Here is a 14,493-nt window from a genome sequence, read left to right on the forward strand (position 1 = left end):
TAAATTATGCCTTTAAATGCCATACAGACCTTTCAATAGAGAATTGTGGGGATTTAAAAAATATATCCCGAAAATTCACTTCATTTAGTGCAAAACACGGTAATTTTTTCGTTAGGGTACTTTCATGGCAGAAAAAAAATATACAGGTGGGAGAGTTATTTTTGGCATATTCGAGTGCAATTTTAGACTCTTTAATAAGAGTAATATATCATTTTAAGAATTTCTTGTACTTTTGCTTTGTGAATTATGACATTCTAAAATTTTGTGAACTTAGCCGCAGTTATATACCTGTCGCACAGGAGAAATAAAACTATATCTTTATCAGACATAAAATATAGAGAGAACGAAACAATAATGTTTTCATATTTTTCATGAGAAAAAAAAAAGATAAGACAAGTTTACCACATTGCGACATAAATGGATGGGCACTTTTCAAAACAAAACATCTGGCGAGTGGGAAAGGAACTGCACCTTGCTGTACATTGTAATATCTGCTTTTGCGCAACGGTTGAGTGAAGTTGACATTCTGTTACCAAGAATCCAGATAATGCTCCCATTCTTCGCGTTTTTACAAGTACAGCACACGAGATGTCTCATTCCTTCTCTTCATTCATTGACTCGGCGGATGATTGTCACACCGTCCCTTATAGGTAGCAGAACCTGTTCAAACGACCAGGAAATATTATTAATTAGTTTCTTCATTTTTTCACAAAAAAAGCCACAGATCTGCTTTGAAAATATAAGAGTGTTTTAGCTGCTGTGATTCAGTGCGATGCATTTCTGCCTGGTCATGATGGCGATGGAGGAGATCCTATATTTACTAATTTTTTATTCATTCATTTTAAAAAAGAAGAAATACTGAAATAATATCAAGTTTGAATAATTCAGGGGGAAATGTTTGCCTTCCAGTTCAACCGTCTTTTAAACTATACTCACCGGTGAAGAGACGTTTTAATCAATGGGGTATTTTTTGTGTAAAGAGTTTTCACTATGAACAGCGTTTCATGCTCTGTATACCACTGTATACTTTTTGTTTCAGCGTTATTTATGTTTAATTCTGGCACATCTACTTCTGTCATCCAGCCTCTTTAATTTTCCTCCAGATACTATATCTATATCCCCTGACTTCTTTCCATTGACTTCCCCAGACATTCTTGCCTGCTACATTTCCACCATTTACATTTTGTTTTTCCACTGACAATTCCCCCTCCCCCCCCCCCTCCCCCCCCCCCCTCCCCCGACAGTCAGCGCAGATATTTTAGCCTCTGGCTATTTTACCAGATATGTTTGTACTTGATATTTTCTCAACAAATTTTTCCTCCGGACGTTATAGTTACCCCAAGACATACTTCAACACTGACATATACCACCCTATACATTTTACCGTTCATATTTTATACCTTTGCATTTTTACCTTTTATATATCATGAACTCCTGACATTTTTTACCCGTTATATTTCAACTCTTGACATTTTACCGTTACATCTTCTTCCCCGGTGACATTTTTACTTGACACCGGAAGAGAAACCACAATGAAGACTTACTTGATCAATGCGGGAATCGTCCATAACGGCTTGATTGAACGCGTGGACCACTGGCCCTCCCCGGGCGAAGAGTTCGTTCGGGAATTTCTTCATGTATGCCGTGCCCTTGTAGATGGTGTTGTCGAAAACCAAGGTACCCTTTGGCGCCAGAATATTGTTGTCGAGAATAAGCTGAGAAAGACAGCAATAATTTAGTTAAGTTTTAGTTTAGTTTATTTTCCTAGTTCGCAAGGATTTAAGCCATTGTGGGACCAAAATATATGACATGCACAAGGTGGCAACAAATACATTCAGATCTCTCAAGATAAATACGCAATGAATGCTACACAAGGGTAATTTCTGCAGATACTGTAGATACCTGCGAAAATCTAGATTTCGAAGGACTTGTAGGTTGATCAACTCATATAGCTACGTGTACTTCATCCGGGACTACTAACAGAGTAAAAAAAACACAACACAAAACAAATACAGACACACACACACATAAAACAAACAACCATATGTGTATACATACGCCAAGGCTCGATACTATTACATTTTTCTTTTCGGTGGCCCGTTTTGTTGTTTATTTTTCCCCGGTGCCCACAGATAAAGGCCTACTTTGAAGAGACTCTGGTATCTGTAAAAGTGGATATTTTCCAGCAAGTATTTCGCGCTCGGCCGGGTAAGATGAATTTTTAGTGTTTTCAATTCCGCGGAAGCAGGACGTTTACTGGGACTAGGGCATGCAAAAAATATTCAGGTGCTTTCATTTTCGTGCTAGCTTCTCTGGTTGCGCGAAATGCGTGAAAATTTCCACACCGCAAAAAAATTCCACTTTTACTGTAATCGTTGATCTTGCGTGAGTACAAACGCCTATTTGTAATAATTGTTATCGGAGATTTCTTTGTCATTATTATTGTCATTCCACTTACCGCAAGGTAGTCTTTGTACTGCGTCTTGATGGCATCGACGAAAATGAAGTCGAACTGTTCCCCTTTCTGAGCACAAGCGTTCAATTCGTCGATGGCGCAGCCTGTTGGTAATTTCAGAGAACAAAATAATTATGTCACATTTTTGAGACACATAGGCCCATCACAATTATTGAGGTATCGTCAATGTTCTGAAACATCACACAGTACTAGATAACTTCAACAGCGAGAGTAAAATCTATCGAAAAGGAAGGTGGCGTTGTGACATATAAGGAAACATGAAATGAGGATCTAAGAGAATTCTAAAGAAGTTTCCCTCCTTAAAAGTGACATCACAATCACTGTAATCACATGTTATACGGGGTGAGAGCGGCATCATGGCACACCCTTTCCTAAACCTTGCCACAAAGCTTCACTAAACTTTCATGTTTCAAATCAGAGCATAATTAAGAAGAGAAAAGTACATCCGTTTTATCCTTCCAATAGGATATCATTTTACGGTACTGTAAGTACGCAAACCAATAGAAGAGTTTTTAGCTGATGACGTCATTGCCCTATGTTACGTCACACAGGCATATGGTTAGCACTGAAGATAAAAAATTCTATAGCTTGTTCTTCATGTCCGTTGTAATTTTTCTTCCCGAACACGAGAGTTTCATCGAGTACACCAAATAATCCATGTTCTTCATCTTTGCACACACACCAAAACCATTAACAAAACTTCCCCAACACAGGTTGTCATATTGCTCATGGCAATCTGAAAGACTTTGTGTGAAAGGTCGTAAATCCGAAACTAAAGCAAGGTTCGCTACAAACGGACTGAGCTCCTATACAATATGTATGGTGTCTACTTTAGACATGATTATATTGATAAGAAATCATTTATGCAATGACACACTTTTATAATTAACGATTTATTTTCTGTTTGCATATTGTTCTTATCTACATTCAAACCGACAGTTTATCAAAACTATATTTTCTATCATAAATTTAAGAGAATGTATACGGCTAATTTATTTGATTTGATCTGATTTGAGATATTTATTTTCTGTATGGCGTCATTTGCAATTCTTTTTTATTGATAAAATCAAGCATATAATGTTATACATATATGATACCCACTGTAACTATTTCAACAATTTTCATTCCACATACGTGCATCTGTGACATAATTACAGCACATGTGTTATGAATGACCATACAGAACGGTCGCCAATAATAAGCTATAAGCTTGACCCTTTGGGCAATCGATGATACGAAACTTTAATGAAATGGGAAGGGGGGGGGGGTGGAGACAAAGAAACAGTAAGAAAGACATGAATAGATAATGAATATAAAACAATTTTTGATATACAAACGCCAACACCTCATCTGTGAGATAGCTAACAGAAGTGACAAATTAAGTTTTTTTTTCTCTTAACTTACCTACCGAATAGAAATTCAAAGTATCTATCTACCTATCAAAGTGATATCTACTCATTTTAGTTAAATTGATGCTGTTTGAACAAATTGGCATAAAGTAGTCAAATCATTAAATTGGGTGAGAAAATCTCCCTATATGTTTATTTCATTACATCAAATTAATAAAGTAATTATGCCACAAGGAAAACAAAAAAGAACCATATTATTTTCATTTTAAAATTATGAATGAAATTTAGTTTTGAGGTGTATAGCTCGTTTCAAAGTGTCTTTAATTTGTGATAGCAAGTTTTGTAAGACACTATATGTATATGACACTCTGAACATGGTTTTCCCCTGAATCCTTTCGAGATCGTATATTACCAAGCCTTGCTCAATTCAGAAACATGAAAAAGATAGATATCATAAGAAAAGAAATACAAACAAACAAAAAAATGACAAAATAGTATTAGAAGAAATAACATCGGATGGAGCAACACAATTGAATATGTTCCAAGTTAAGTAATCATTTGAAGTGTATTACCTGTGTATATTAATTGGAAATGAAAAAAAAAAACATGCATGTGAACATGCATGTGTGACATGTAAATGAATGGGTCAAAACGTATACGAATTCAAGGAAAGGCTACGTAGTGCACTCACTATGCCGGACCTCAATTTTGTCCTTTACGGCCGTGGTATCCAAAAATTCGCGCGAGTATCTGGCGAAGAATCCCATCTTTTCCACTGTCACAACAATTCCGTCTCTTGGCAACGCCTCCGCAATGTTGAGTGCGGCAAATCCAGTGAATGTACCGATCTCCAGTACTCGCTTGGCACCGCACATTCTGACAAGCATCTTGAGGTTACACGCTGAAACATGCACAAAACAGAAACTTTGAGTTTCGCCATCCCATTATAGCCAGTTACAAATGAGTAGAAATGAAAAATATGGACGTAGGCCTAATCAACTACAAACACTCTTTGTACGAGAACCGTAATTTGTAAGAAATATTTGTTTTCATATCGGTTTGATGGAAATCTACATTGCGTCTACACTTCATTCAAATTAATGAATGAATATTAATGAATGAATACATGTTTGGTATGCATATTCATAATTCTACAAAGTCGTATACAAGTCGTATGCAAGTACTGGACATTTCAAACTTCGTGCAGGCTCTACCAGTGCAAGAAAGTAAGTCTTTGAGTACATAATCCTCTATGTACAGTAACGACTATGCAAAATCAGAATAAGAACTGATTGAAAGAGGATAGCAAATGCAAGAAGTGTATGGTGATGATTATCATAATGAGGCCGAACTCACCTTGTAAGACATCTGAGGACATTTCCTTGAAGAATTTGAAATTGCCAGTCAACCCTTTCTCGTAAAGACCTGCATAATCGATTTCTTCCGTCTTCTTTGCTAAAAGCTGTCATGATGTACAAAAAGAAGAGAGGAAGAAGATAATCTTTTGCACACATATTCACTTTACGCCTACACTTAAAGGGGAAGGCTAGTAACTGATCAGTGGGAATCAGTGGAAATGCTGGGAGATGATTGTTCCAATCCTTATGGGATTCATTCAAGAGTTAATTGTATATCTATTGTTGTGTGAAAATGATTTGCTTCAGAATGGTCTCATATTCAAGTAATGTGCAGTTTAATGCTTCCAGGTTAGTGTCCCTGGTCAGTGACGGAGCATTAATCTGCACATTACTTGAATATGAGACCGTTCTGAAGCAAATCATTTTCACTCAACAATAGATATACAATGAACTGTTGAATGAATCCCATAAGGATTGGAACAATCATCTCCCAGCATTTCCACTGATTCCCACTGATCAGTGTTACTAGCTTTCCCCTTTAAAGAAGTCCACAAAAGCCGTCATTCATGACTGTAATTCGTAGCAATCAAACAATTGAAATACATTGCCCTTCGGTTATAATTAACATGGTTAACGACATTTGGATACAACGAAATACAAAATTAATTCACGACCCAAAATTTCATATACAGGCCTACTTGACTTGGTTCTGATACAGCAAAATTTCGAATACGAAAGAAAACTGCTGGTTCCGAAGTCTTCGTTATAACGCGCATGAGTCGCCTGGATCAAAATCAGTTTCAGACAGAATTGAGATTCATCATTTGCAATTTCTGAACCCCCTATCCTGAACATGAGTCCTTTCCCGCATTGTACACATGCTAGCGTATAAGTGTAAGTCAAAGCTGAAATGCTTTTTCAGCTAACTTTGTATGCTAAAGAAACAGAGAGATAAAAACATTTTGAATCTCAGTGTGCCTTCGTTTGTTACATGATATGGACGTCGAGTAGGACACCATGTTAGTTATCAAAAGTACCAAAAGCACAGATGTCTTGTGTGCCCAGTATATCAAAATGATAAAGACCTACTCTTTCACAATATCTATCAGCATATAACCATGTTGGCCTTTACAATATGATTGATAATGGGATGTGTGTATATCATTTGTAATATGTTATAGTATGTGTAATACTGATGTGTTTTTGGATTGCCATGAGGTTACTTATGTAAGCTTTACAGGCTTTAAAATAATACATTAAAAACCGATTTTGTTTTTAAAGGGGGGGGGGGGAGGGAAAAATTCATAAACTTTCTCGTCAACTTCAATATGATAATCATGAGACCATAAAGCCCTCATCTCTCACTATTCAATTCAATTCAATTCCATTCCATTCGATTCAATTCAATTCAAATAAATTCATTTCATTTCATTTCATTTCAATTCAATTCAATTCAATTCAATTCAGTTCAATTCAATTCAATTCAATTCAATTCAATTCAGTTCAATTCAATAGTTTATTTACTAAACAAGAGATGGAATCCCCAGCAAGCTTATATGCAACATGCGCATAACACCCGCTGGGCTACTGGGGCAAGTTTAAGATGTAACGTACCTTGGCGGCGGGGCTAATGTGGGTACTCATCTGGGAGGGATAATAGTGGAGGCCGCATGTCAGCTCCCGCGACTGGTCAATTAACGTGCGCATGGAGTCGGGCAAATTGTCGAGCATGGCAGCCTCCTTGCTCAGCTGCTTCAAGAATTCCATCAAGAATTCAATTGGTGTTTCTACATAACATAAATAAAAAGCCATGATAAACCACATTACAAGCTGATTCGTTCTTAAACAAAAATTCTTCATCATTTGTTTTCTAAGATTTTAAAGACAAACTGAAACTTGAATAGGAAAGCAATGTTACTATCCAGTATCATTGAAACTGTGCAGAGATTCTTGTTTGGACCCGTGACCATGGAATCAAATGTAAGGAATACATTTCAAAAAGACTACTTAAGGGAAGGTTTTCCAGAGCAGTTATATGTAACCTGATAAGAAAGAGTGAAAGCTTATTAGAAGGCAGTGAAAATTTGATAAAAATCGGACAAGAATTAGGGAAGTTATGAAGCTTTGCTAGTATAGTTGATGTGAATGAGTGAGCTAATGCTCTTATCACCTCACACGTTTTAATCAAAATTATCGGAAATTACATTTTTGCCTGTATTGAAGTTCAAAAAACAAAGTAATTCTTGAATGGCCTACTACCTTCAAAATAATGATCAGTCAGATATATTGGGGTTTGTGACTTGGGTATGCCTGCATGCATTTCAGAGAATAAGCTGAAAGTTTCAAGTGTTTGTGTACAAACCATATGCCAAGTTGTGACGTGATGACATCAACTCACTAATTGGCATATTCGCATTGACAGTTCAAGAACTGTCTCTAGGAAATAAGCGGAACTTCCCATTTCATAACTACCTGAATTTTTATCCGATATTGATCAAATTTTTACTCTTGAGCATGTTGAGCCTAGCTGTAAAACTTATTGTACTTCTTCTTTTGAAACTGTTTCGGAATTCTCTTTTAAAAACTGGAAAAAATATTTGCTTTCCTGTTTGATTCCTTTTGACGGGTTGGAAAAAAGGTAAGCGACCAAAAAAGAAAAAAAATCAAATAACAACAATTACCTTGGACATCTTGGCCTTTAGTTGACATCTTTCTTCTCTTTTCCTTTCCTAACAGCTTAAGCAATTTGGATCACGCCTTATGACATCCACTGAATCGCCTCTGTTGTGCGTTTCTTGTCCCTGACGAACTTTCAATCTCCAGAATTTTACGACGATGATCTGCTCTCCGCGGATGACTTAAATTGGGAAAATTAGTAGAAGGTTGGATATTACGACACATTTGTGTTTTGAGAAATGCGCTCATATTTGGGGAAACGTAGGTCTTTTTTGCAGCATTTTTTTCTATTGGATTAAAAAACGTGAAATATAATTCTTAGTTTACACTTTATCTTTTTTTCTTTTCAACATTTATTATCGTTATTGTGTTATTTTCTTTTCAAAGTATTATAGGGAACCTTTAAAAGCCACCAATTTTACAGCGTAATAAAAGTTATTTGAAGAACTTTCGGTATTAACCTTTCAAATTGTTTTGTCCTTTCAAAAAGATATGTTTGTGAAGGAGGTGGGTATTATGAGTGAGCCAATAAAACAAAGCAAACCAAAACTTTGATTTGAAAATGGGTTGAAGGACCCTCCTGTATACGTCAGAAAATTGAAACGCACTAATTCAAGATTCAGAAGATGGCAGCAACCTTTTCTTTAATATCTGAAATACCAATACCAGCAGCCTTCGGCAATTCTTTGCCATCATACCTTGTATCATGTTTCATATCATATCATATTTCATTATACGATATCATAATGTTTAAATCACGAAAAGCAGTAGTAATGAAATATAATCTGCCATGCATAACAGTAACAAAAAAAAAATAGAACGCACTTAACATTAACTACAAACCAATCTGTAGTTTTGCCATTTCTACAATAATGCCAGTAGGCACCCGTTTTTTCCCCTCTCTCTCTGATCTCGTGCAGTTCATCTACGGTGACTTTGGGAAGTCTTTAAAGACCAAACGGTTCAGGCCATTTCGCAAGGCATAACTGATATTTGACTTTCACTGCAAGACAGAAACGCCACAAACATATCATGTACACGAAGACATAAAAACTTGTGCCATTATAGTCTTTAAATTGTTAATGGAAAAAGAATTATTGTACATGATGAATCCGACTTCCGTATCATGAATCGTCAGGTACCATGTTTGATATATTAAGCCTCAATGAAAATTTCGCTGGTATATACCCGATGGCAGGACGGCATGTTGTAACTTCTGGCAAGAGGTAATACTCTTTAAAGTCGCAGTGTTAAAAGGCTTTAAGACAAGAGGAGGCATGCTCCCCATCAGTTTGCTTATCAAAAATGAATAAGGAGTCAGCTGATTCAGGTTCAAATTAGAGAAAATGGATATCTTTAGCATTTGTTATTTCATAAAATACCATTTTCGTTTCCAACGAAGAATCCAAAATGAAAGTTATTTATCAAGACATCAAAAGAAATTATCAAGACTTGAAAACTTAAATATGCGAGGTTTTTAGAAAGAAAGAAAAACCTGAAGCGAAATTTGTGTGGTTTGGTGCTGAATATTGTATCATAATTGCTGCTATATGTTTTCAGTGTTTCACAAAGGAGAGTAAAGCACTTTTCTCTTTGAGCGCTTTATTTATTAGCAATTTTTATTTACAAAATATGTTATAATTTGTGATTTATCCTTTATGATTTTTAAACTGCCAATGCAAAGTATACCAAATTGAATTCTTGTTTCTTCATTCTATCAAAATGGGAACATTTGGTAAAATTGTACCCTATTCGCATTATTTTGTGTGTGTTAGATTTTATTATCATTGTACAAGATTAATGATGGAAAACAAAATCTGAATTCAAGCAACTACAGAATCTACACACCCCGTTTGCCATAGGCTAAAAAATGGAAATGTCATGAAATGATACATTTGAATAACAAAATTATTAAGGCCTTTGTACATTGTAGGCTATGAAAGCAATGTCGTATCAACCGACATGCATGGGATGTGTAATAAAGGACACCAAGTCAAAATTACGTTATTTGTTTATAAAGCCAGCACAAAAGTTCAGGAATAAAACGATTCTAATACTGTACATTTCATGGTCCAAATTTCCAAATTCTACATGGAAAGAGCAACAATGTAGCTATTAGTTTGTATTTCGGTTGTCAAATTTGCGAAAACCTGGCATCAATCAAACATCAACGCGTCATTCCGTATGCCTGGCCTTCCATTTGAAATCATCAAATCTGTTCGAGTGTTAATACGTTACCAGAACAATACATTTTGACAGGAATTTGATAGTCACGCATTGTAACAACTACATCTTTAAATTGGAAACAGTTCCAGGTTGAACAAAAAAATAAGAATAGCTAGCGTATTTTCAGACAAGCATGTTGTGTGATAAGTTTTTGCTTCCATCGATGCTTTAGTATCAACTCTTGATGTATTGCAATGTGTGATGTACATTAAAATCATGGATGTTCAGTCCTAATTAAGTAAATCAAATGCAGTTGTTCCATGTTAGACCTCTATAAAAATTGTATTTTATATCATGTCTTATATTTGTACACTGTGGTAGAAGTTTTGATTCCTTCTTAGGCAAAGTAATTGAAATATGGCAAAGTCTTAGGCAAATAAACACCACTATAAGACTATTATGATTTGGCAAAATACGCAATCGTAATAACGCATCGAAACAAGAGAGAAATAAAAAAAAATTAAGAGACCATAGGTGATCGAGTTGAGGTAGATGAAACTGAAATGTGAAAGTGATATGAAAGACAGTGCTGAATGTTATGGGTGGGTGGGGGGGGGGGGGGAGGATGGAGGAACGGGAAGGCGAAAGGATTCCTAAGTAGGCGTGTCCATGTGCAAGGAAAAGGAGACAGGAAATAGTAAACCTTGATCGATTATCAAATCTGCATTTACTTTGTCTAGTATACAGAAAAATTATGCATTTACCGTCTAGAAATAAAAAAAATTAACTTTACCAACAGCAAATGTCACTGCAGTTTCATTCACAAAGTCATGCATTTTTATGGTGACAAGATAAGCAGGACTTTATAAGTATGAAAGCCGATGCGGGAAACTCGCAAGGAAAACATGTCTTTCCCTTCTCCCATTTACACGGTGGCGCAATTCTCTTTGGTGGCTCAACTCTCATCATGAGTATGCTTAACTCTCCTTAGTCTCGTGCCGTGCCATTTGGCTTTTTTTATTGGACTTAGTAACATACTTCATATACTTGAAAATGCAATGACCCTGAATATCATAACCTACACACTTTTATAGCATTGTGATTTAGCTTAAGAAAGGTCTCCATTTCTCCAATCAATGATGTAGATTTTAGGAAATATGGCACATTATGTAAAAAGCGGCTTAACTCTCTTGAATATCCCCTAATGAGGCACTGCATATAGTAATAATCTTTTATTTTTATGCCTTGAAAATGCGTGCGAGTGCGTATCCTAAATTTCAGGTCTCGCGGTACGTTGGGAAAGCCTGAAAGTGTTTTCTAACCTTTGTAATGTTTTCGATTGGGTTAATGTCCTTCAAATAGATTAATACAGAGATTGCGGCACTGAAAACATCGACAACAAAAACAAAATCAGCACGACATTAAATAGTTATCCCTCAGTGTCGCGTTGAAACGAAACACGGCTAAAATGCAATAACATGTCTCCAAAAAGCTTCCGCAACAGACAAGTTTTAATAAGAACTTAAAAAGTATTTATTCAACCTTTACTTATCCATATCTTACTTGTCGCTCTGTAATTACTGTTAATTGCTTCTAACTGCTCCTGTATATCATATGTGTTCTTATGCTGCGTTTACACCATGTTCCCGTTTCAGGCCACCGTAGGAAAAAAAAAAAGGATGGACGTGAGACAACGCGGTGTGACGGGAAAGGCAAACGCGTTAGGCCGTGATTGTTGTAGAAGCCGTGTCAGATTCTTAAACTGTCAAAAAAAAAAAAAAATTCCACGGCAGTTCCGGTGCTAATGAGAAACTTTGTATGCCGTGATAAAACGAGGTGAACGCAACAAACACGACGACACGATATAGGCAGTAACAAATCTTGGAGGCGGTCGGTAGCGGGCCACGACGGAAAATCTTGATAATCTAGGAACGAACAAGGCAAGAAGACGAGGAGGGGAAAAACAGGAGAATGTCTCATCTACACACTGCCCGATACGTTTCGGGCAATCGGGGCTGCTGTGGCCGCCCGCCGGGAAACATTGTGTAAACGCGGCACTACTTGTCTGTGCCAAAGCGCCATGGGCGTCGATAGATAAATGATATCAATACTCCACGAAACAATGTCACATGCCGTTTTTCAATAATTTGATGAAGTTATAAAAAGGTAAACTTCACGCAAGAAAAATTGGCACCTCAAATGGCACTTTAGCAGGCACCTTTGTCTCTACTATAATTCGCTAGATTTCAAATAGATAACCAGGCCTTTGTGAAATCTGCTCGTATATTCGTTTCAAGAAGAATCCTAAGTGAAGCAATTAAAAGTGTTTGTATACTTATAAGATGTGTAAGCTAAGAAATGACATCGAATTTTCTTACCTGAATATGACGTTATGGCAGACGATGATGCTGTTTGGAAAGAAACTTCGAAGACAACAAGGTACATCAATGACAGAGGCTACTGTTTTATACCCTTTCTTTTAGCTTGGGCTATACCATTTTCCATCAAAGGGGGCTCAGGCTAGTGTTGTAAAAGGGTCTTTAAATTAACTGCGTTACGACACAAGAAAACATGTTGCACTGTAGGCCGTGAAAAGTTTTATTGCAACTTTGATTGCGACCTGCAAAAAAGCTGCAATACTCTAAACCGCGCTTATATGGGATGTACATTAATACGCCCTGTGTGATGAAGGAGAAACCTTGGCTTAAAGACGGGCCAAGGACACTAATTATGTCCATAGAAATTATACATATATATAGGGCCTATATATTTATTATTATTATTATTTTAATGTGTATACAGGACTGCTCACAGGGGTAGTAGAAGAAAGTATTTCCAAACAAGTACCTTGTTTATTTTGCAACACATCCATGCCCATCGTGTTTTTCTCTTTATCATCTTGCTGTTATATGATCATACATTAGCGAGCACTGTACCTCTCTGGATTTTGGTGATGATAAGAAGGTTGCGGTATAATTTTGATATGTTCAGATAAATTTGACATTGGATACATATTATATTGCTGAAATATCAAAAAGATATAACAGAAAATTGTATATGTTCCAAATGGTGGAACAGTATAATGTTCCAATGGTTGATCTTGTACAAATTTATGTTGGCTGTATTCACCCAATTCTAAAATATTGTCTACAAACTTTTAATGGTAGACTTACTTTAATTCTTGGTACAAACTATGTATAGATTATAGTGAAAACGCTCTCATACAATGTGACATAGAACGGTTAGAAATTACAGAAAAAAAAATGAATACAGCTATCCAAGTTTTTATCATATTGCTCACAATGCACAGATTGATTAACCTAAAAAAGAAGGGAGAAAATATTTATATTATTCTCCAATGCGTGTGCTAAATTCTAATCATTTTCAAATTCAAAACGGGTCGATTCAGAAAGACTGCACTTACCATATTTTATCGATGTACTCCATTCTCAGTGATTTTTATCCAAATTTGAATAATTATTGATTTAGTCTCCATCAGAGTCTATTTCTTATAATCTAAAAGTAACTATGTTTTGTATTTATTTGTGTATATACATAATGTAGATTCTCATTGTAATTTCATAATATATTGTATTATGAAAATGAAGAATTTTTATGTATATTTACCTTGTAAACATGATAATTTCAACCCTTAGGCTGCTGATCATGTATTGCTATTCTTAGAGCAAATATAAACATTACTTGAACTTGAAAATCAGGTCTTCACGTCAGTGAGTTGTGGATGATTGGGTTTATGAACTATGGATGTTCATGAGACTGGAGAGGATTTTTGGGTTTTGCTGTGTGTTACCGCCATAAAGCAACTCTTGGAAGCCACCATCACATCTTAAAGGGAAATTGCGCCATTGGTAAGACGAGAATTGATTCTACATATCTGTTACCTATAAAGCCCAAGCTTATTTTGACCCCTTCCAGGCCCAACTGCCCCCCGCTATAACTTCTTTATTATGTGATGTATCACCGTCATATTTGGCACATGGGTAGAACAACTCATATTCTATATGGCCAATTATTTGAAATTTCTCAAGGTCATCCATTGAGGGCTCTATTTATCAAAATATAAAGAAATACATATGGAATATGCCAAAATCATGGTGTTTGTTGTATTTCTTTATGACCCCAGTATATATGTTTTTATTTCACACCAATCATTTGGTTTGGCTTAGTTTGGTGTGGTTTTATTTCTGCTTTTTTTTTCCAAATCACACATAACAAAAGAATACATTCATTGGAAAATAACATTACACGACGCATAAACTTAGCATACTGTCTTACAAATTAATTCAAAGTACATACATGACAGTATTCGATGTATAACATTGCAAAAAAAAAAAAAGGTTCAGAAGGAAATCGTGAAAATAACAGTTTTAAATCATCTAAATGATGATTGATTGTTCATTCAGAATATGTCATGTCGTTACGATAAACGAAATGTAGAGAAATAAAA

The 14,493-nt window shown here is 35.9% G+C and overlaps 1 protein-coding gene across 1 annotated transcript in view; it reads right to left on the reverse strand.

The window, feature by feature from the left end:
- Positions 1-606: 606 nt before the first annotated feature.
- Positions 607-14,493, reverse strand: part of LOC139709514 (uncharacterized) — a 43,254-nt gene continuing 29,367 nt past the window's right edge. The window contains exons 3-8 of the mRNA XM_071621473.1: positions 6,798-6,970; positions 5,182-5,287; positions 4,517-4,726; positions 2,459-2,559; positions 1,545-1,715; positions 607-660 (exon numbers count right to left, since the gene is read on the reverse strand). Of these exons, the coding sequence (XP_071477574.1) occupies positions 607-660; positions 1,545-1,715; positions 2,459-2,559; positions 4,517-4,726; positions 5,182-5,287; positions 6,798-6,970 (815 nt within the window). The remainder of the gene's footprint in view (positions 661-1,544; positions 1,716-2,458; positions 2,560-4,516; positions 4,727-5,181; positions 5,288-6,797; positions 6,971-14,493) is intronic.

This window comes from Diadema antillarum, unplaced genomic scaffold (genome assembly GCF_040938485.1).
Source record: "Diadema antillarum isolate AM-2024a unplaced genomic scaffold, OU_Dant_1.0 seq00001441_RagTag, whole genome shotgun sequence".
NCBI lineage: Eukaryota > Metazoa > Echinodermata > Echinoidea > Diadematoida > Diadematidae > Diadema > Diadema antillarum.